Source organism: Coregonus clupeaformis, chromosome 33 (assembly GCF_020615455.1).
Source record: "Coregonus clupeaformis isolate EN_2021a chromosome 33, ASM2061545v1, whole genome shotgun sequence".
Taxonomy (NCBI): domain Eukaryota; kingdom Metazoa; phylum Chordata; class Actinopteri; order Salmoniformes; family Salmonidae; genus Coregonus; species Coregonus clupeaformis.
In genome coordinates, this window is record NC_059224.1 from 8,644,281 (window position 1) to 8,650,771 (window position 6,491).

At 42.3% G+C, this 6,491-nt stretch overlaps 1 protein-coding gene across 1 annotated transcript; it reads left to right on the forward strand.

Moving 5' to 3' along the window:
* The first annotated feature begins 1,899 nt into the window (after positions 1 to 1,899).
* On the forward strand, positions 1,900 to 4,449 carry LOC121548594 (protein C10). The gene is made up of 3 exons (XM_041860080.2): positions 1,900 to 1,903; positions 2,071 to 2,250; positions 3,577 to 4,449. Exons 1-3 carry the CDS (start codon positions 1,900 to 1,902, stop codon positions 3,714 to 3,716), a joined length of 324 nt encoding a protein of 107 aa, XP_041716014.2. The 3' UTR covers positions 3,717 to 4,449.
* The last annotated feature ends 2,042 nt before the right edge of the window (positions 4,450 to 6,491 follow it).

The following is a 6,491-nucleotide window of genomic DNA, read 5'->3' on the forward strand; positions in this document are numbered from 1 at the left end:
TAAAATGGATTAGGTAAAAAAGTTTCCCTGCATTGAAGTCCCCGACCACTAGGAGCGCCGCCTCTGGATGTGCGTTTTCCTGTTTGCTTATGGTCTTATACAGCTCATTGAGTGCGGTCTTAGTGCCAACATCGGTTTGTGGTGGTAAATAGACAGCTACGAATAATATAGATAAAAACTCTCTTGGTAAATAGTGTGGTCTACAGCTTATCATGAGATACAGTGGCTTGCGAAAGTATTCACCCCACTTTTTCCCATTTTGTTGCCTTACAATCTGGAATAAAAAATTATTTTTTGGGGGTTTATCATTTGATTTACACAACATGCATACCACTTTGAAGATGCAAAATATTTTTTATTGTGAAACAAAAAAACAGAACTTCTATGAAAATGTATGCACTCACTAACTGTAAGTCGCTCTGGATAAGAGTGTCTGCTAAATGACTTAAATGTAAAAATGTGTACAGCAATCTTTAAGTCATACCACAGATTATCAATTGGATTGAGGTCTGGGCTTTGACTAGGCCATTCCAAGACATTTAAATGTCTCCCCATAAACTACTCGAGTGTTGCTTTAGCAGTATGCTTAGGGTCATTGTCCTGCTGGAAGCTGAACCTCCGTCCCAGTCTCAAATCTCTGGAAGACTGAAACAGGTTTCCCTCAAGAATTTCCCTGTATTTAGCGCCATCCATCATTCCTTCAATTCTGACCAGTTTCCCAGTCCCTGCCGATGAAAAACATCCCCACAGCATGATGCTGCCACCACCATGCTTCAATGTGGTGATGAGAGGTGTTGGGTTTGCGCCAGACATAGCGTTTTCCTTGATGGCCAAAAAGCTCAATTTTAGTCTCATCTGACCAGAGTACCTTCTTCCATATGTTTGGGAAGTCTCCCACATGCCCTTTGGCGAACACCAAACGTGTTTTGCTTACTTTTTTCTGGTCACTCTTCCATAAAGCCCAACTCTGTGGAGTGTACAGCTTAAAGTGGTCCTATGGACAGATACTCCAATCTCTGCTGTGGAGCTTTGCAGCTCCTTCAGGGTTATCTTTGGTCTCTTTGTTGCCTCTCTGATTAATGCCCTCCTTTTGGTGGGCGGCCCTCTCTTGGCAGGTTTGTTGTGGTGCCATATTCTTTCCATTTTTTAATAATGGATTTAAATGGTGCTCTGTGGGATGTTCAACGTTTCTGATATTTTTTTATAACCAACCCTGATCTGTACTTCACAACTTTGTCCCTGACCTGTTTGGAGAGCTCCTTGGTCTTCATGGTGCCGCTTGCTTGGTGGTGCCCCTTGCTTAGTGGTGTTGCAGACTCTGGGGCCTTTCAGAACAGGTGTGTGTATATATACTGAGATCATGTGACATTTAGATTGCACACAGATGGACTTTATTTAACTAATTATGTGACTTCTGAAGGTAATTGGTTGCACCAGATCTTATTTAGGGGCCTCATAGCAAAGGGTGTGAATACATATGCACGCACCACTTTTCTGTTATTATTTTTTTAAATTTTTTTGAAACAAGTTATTTTTTTCACTTCACCAATTTGGACTATTTTGTGTATGTCCATTACATGAAATCCAAATAAAAATCCATTTCAATTACAGGTTATAATGCAACAAAATAGGAAAAACGCCAAGGGGGATGAATACTTTTGCAAGGCACTGTACTCTACCTCAGGCGAGCAAAACCTAGAGACTTCCTTAATATTACAATATTACAATCCTACTCATGTCAAAGTTCTCCTTCCATAGTTCTGGATTAATCTAATAAAGGTAAATATATAGCTAGATCAATATGCCCTTTCAGATATGTCCATATTGGATATGTCCCTTTATGTTTGTGTAAGAAATGGACACAGGAAAGTATTAGACTCACTGACACTGTACATAAAAATGCGTAAGTTAGCTAAGTATTTGAATCTGATTCACATTCTTTGCAATATCCTCTCTAATATCTCCATTTTTTCCAGACACAGAATGGACTCAGCCCCAGCCCAGCAGCCCACCCTCACTGTTGAGCAGGCCAGATGTAAGACCAGTTGTCTTATCACTAATGCCCAATAGTGGCACAGATCTCTGTTGCAGTGGTGCTGAGTGAGGTCATCCAGGCCTTCTCTGTGCCAGAGAATTCAGCGCGGGTGGAGGAGGCACAGGAGAGCAAGATGCTGCAGCTGGTGATCCCCGTGGCCACCCAGATCCAACAGGAGGTCATCAAGGCTTATGGCTTCAACAACGAGGGAGATGGTGAGGGATGCCACTTTGTGAAACCAGTTCCATACAGAATGAAGGTGTAGAGAGATAATCTATTGTCACTTGCCAGTGGCATTGTTTTGTGTGAAGACTGAACGCTATCTTTTTGCTTCATCATGTTCAGTTTGACCTATACTGAACAAAAATATAAATGCAACATGCAACAATTTCTAATATTGTACTGAGTTACAGTTCATATAAGGAAATCAGTCAATTGAAATAAATTCATTAGGCCCTAATCTATGGATTTCACTTGTTGGTCACAGATACCTTAAAAATAAAAGGTAGAGGCGTGGATTAGAAAACCAGTCAGTATCTGGTGTGACCACCATTTGCCTCATGCAGCATGACACCTCCTTTGCATAGAGTTGATCAGGCTGTTGATTGTGGCTGTGGAATGTTGTCCCACTCCTCTTCAAATGGCTGAAGTTGCTGGATATTTGTGGGAACGGGAACACGCTGTCGTGCACGTCGATCCAGAGCATGCTCAATGGGTGACATGTCTGGTGAGTATGCAGGCCATGGAAGAACTGGGATATTTTCAGCTTCCAAGAATTGTGTACAGATCCTTGCGACATGGGGCCGTACATTATCATGCTGAAACATGAGGTGATGGCGGCGGATGAATGGCACGACAATGGGTCTCGTCACGGTATCTCTGTGCGTTCAAATTGCCATCAATAAAATGCAATTGTGTTCGTTGTCCGTAGCTAATGCCTGCCTATACCATAACCCCACCACCACCATAGGGGACTCTGTTCACAATGTTGACATCAGCAAACCGCTCGCCCACACAACGCCATACACGTGGTCTGCGGTTGTGAGGCCGGTTGGACATACTGCCAAATTCTCTAAAACAACGGAGGTGGCTTATTGTAGAGAAATGAACATTCAATTATCTGGCAACAGCTCTGGTGGAAATTCCTGCGGTCAGCATGCCAATTGCAAGCACCCTCAATCTGTGGCATTGTGGTGTGACAAAACTGCACATTAGAGAGTGGCCTTTTGTCCCCAGGACAAGGTGCACCTGTGTAATGATCATGCTGTTTAATCAGCTCCTTGATATGCCACACCTGTCAGGTGGAAGGATTATTTTGGCAAAGGAGAAATGCTCACTAACAGGGATGTAAACAAATTTGTGCACAAAATGAGAGAAATAAGCTTTTTGTGCATATGGAGCATTTCTGGGATCTTTTATTTCAGCTCATGAAACATGGGACCAACACTTTACATGTTGCATTTATATTTTTGTTCAGTGTATTTGTGAAATCGTGGTGGTCAATCATAGTAGTCATTACTTGTTTTATAACTATTTTTCAGGTGTCCTTAAATTTGCCTGTCTGGTGAAGATGCATGAAACTCAGGATCCAGAGATATTAGCCATATCAGTCAAACTGAGGTCTCTTCTCCTGCCTCCTCTGTCCACTCCACCCATAGGTGGTGCAATCCCAGCCTCCTAGGAAACTATTTTGTGGATCACCTTGTTTTTCAGAAGGGACATCTAAATGTTACAAAGTACGTGGAAGCCTGGAAATCAGCTCATGATATTTTCATTCAGTCGTTGGTGAAAGTGAATTGGTCACCTTATTATTACTAATGTGCTGGGATAACACACATCACACCTTTATTGGTTGAAATGAAAACACTCAAACAACAAGCACTGACCAGGATGGACAAATTACATCCTTTAAAGCTCAGTTATTTTGCATTCCTGGATTTAAATGCAATACATTTGACAGCTAACTGTAAATCCATTGTTTATTCATATTTTCAGTATTTATTGATGTTTTTTACATTTTGCCATTTCATTTATACCATGAATTGCTGTTTGAGAGGACTGCATGAATTTGTTTTAAACTTTTTGTAAACGTTTTATAATGCTATTGTATAATGTCAATCTCAGTTGTCACAGCTAAATAAATGTATTCATATAAGAAAACTCAAATTTTAGATATGTACTTTTTTAAAAAGATATAACAGCAACAAAACCAAACAGATTAAAACAAACTTTATTATGGCAGTAAGGCTTTGGCAACTGTTTCTATCATTTCTCATTCAGTACCATTGTCACAGTAAAACTGTTTAGGGAGGGACCCTGTGTCTCAATTTATACTTGACACATACTATACACATATACACACATATACACATACATATATATATATACAGTGGGGGGAAAAAGTATTTGGTCAGCCACCAATTGTGCAAGTTCTCCCACTTAAAAAGATGAGAGGCCTGTAATTTTCATCATAGGTACACGTCAACTATGACAGACAAAATGAAAAAAAAATAATCCAGAAAATCACATTTTAGGATTTTTAATGAATTTATTTGCAAATTATGGTGGAAAATAAGTATTTGGTCAATAACAAAAGTTTCAATACTTTTATATACCCTTTGTTGGCAATGACACAGGTCAAACGTTTTCTGTAAGTCTTCACAAGGTTTTCACACACTGTTGCTGGTATTTTGGCCCATTCCTCCATGCAGATCTCCTCTAGAGCAGTGATGTTTTGGGGCTGTCGCTGGGCAACATGGACTTTCAACTCCCTCCAAAGATTTTCTATGGGGTTGAGATCTGGAGACTGGCTAGGCCACTCCAGGACCTTGAAATGCTTCTTACGAAGCCACTCCTTCGTTGCCCGGGCGGTGTGTTTGGGATCATTGTCATGCTGAAAGACCCAGCCACGTTTCATCTTCAATGCCCTTGCTATTGGAAGGAGGTTTTCACTCAAAATCTCACGATACATGGCCCCATTAATTCTTTCCTTTACACGGATCAGTCGTCCTGGTCCCTTTGCAGAAAAACAACCCCAAAGCATGATGTCTCCACTCCCATGCTTCACATTAGGTATGGTGTTCTTTGGATGCAACTCAGCATTCTTTGTCCTCCAAACACAACGAGTTGAGTTTTTACCAAAAAGTTCTATTTTGGTTTCATCTGACCATATGACATTCTCCCAATCCTCTTCTGGATCATCCAAATGCACTCTAGCAAACTTCAGACGGGCCTGGACATGTACTGGCTTAAGCAGGGGGACACGTCTGGCACTGCAGGATTTGAGTCCCTGGCGGCGTAGTGTGTTACTGATGGTAGGCTTTGTTACTTTGGTCCCAGCTCTCTGCAGGTCATTCACTAGGTCCCCCCGTGTGGTTCTGGGATTTCTGCTCACCGTTCTTGTGATCATTTTGACCCCGCAGGGTGAGATCGAGGGAGATTATCAGTGGTCTTGTATGTCTTCCATTTCCTAATAATTGCTCCCACAGTTGATTTCTTCAAACCAAGCTGCTTACCTATTGCAGATTCAGTCTTCCCAGCCTGGTGCAGGTCTACAATTTTGTTTCTGGTGTCCTTTGACAGCTCTTTGGTCTTGGCCATAGTGGAGTTTGGAGTGTGACTGTTTGAGGTTGTGGACAGGTGTCTTTTATACTGAGCACGCCCCCATTCTCATCGACGGGGCTGTAGTGGAACAGGTTGAGAGCTTCAAGTTCCTTGGTGTCCACATCACCAACGAACTATCATGGTCCAAGCACACCAAGACAGTCGTGAAGAGGGCACGACAAAGCCTATTCCCCCTCAGGAGACTAAAAAGATTTGGCATGGGTCCTCAGATCCTCAAAAAATTCTACAGCTGCACCATCGAGAGCATCCTGACTGGTTGCATCACCGCCTGGTATGGCAACTGCTTGGCCTCTGACCGCAAGGCACTACAGAGGGTAGTGCGTACGGCCCAGTACATCACTGGGGCAAAGCTCCCCTGCCATCCAAGACCTCTATACCAGGCGGTGTCAGAGGAAGGCCCTCAAAATTGTCAAAGACTCCAGCCACCCTAGTCATAGACTGTTCTCTCTGCTACACGCACGGGCAAGCGGTACCGGAGTGCCAAGTCTAGGTCCAAAAGACTTCTCAACAGCTTCTACCCACAAGCCATAAGACTCCTGAACAGCTAATCATGGCTACCCGGACTATTTGCACTGCCCCCCACCCCATCCTTTTTACGCTGCTGCTACTCTGTTAAGTATTTATGCATAGTCACTTTAACTCTACCCACATGTACATATTACCTCAACTACCTCAACTAGTCGGTGCCCCCGCACATTGACTCTGCACCGTTACCCCCCTGTATATATAGCCTCCCTACTGTCACTTTATTTTACTTCTGCTCTTTGTTTTTCTCAACACTTTTTTTTTTTTTTTTTTTGTTGTTTTATTCTTACTTTTTTTGTTTAAAATA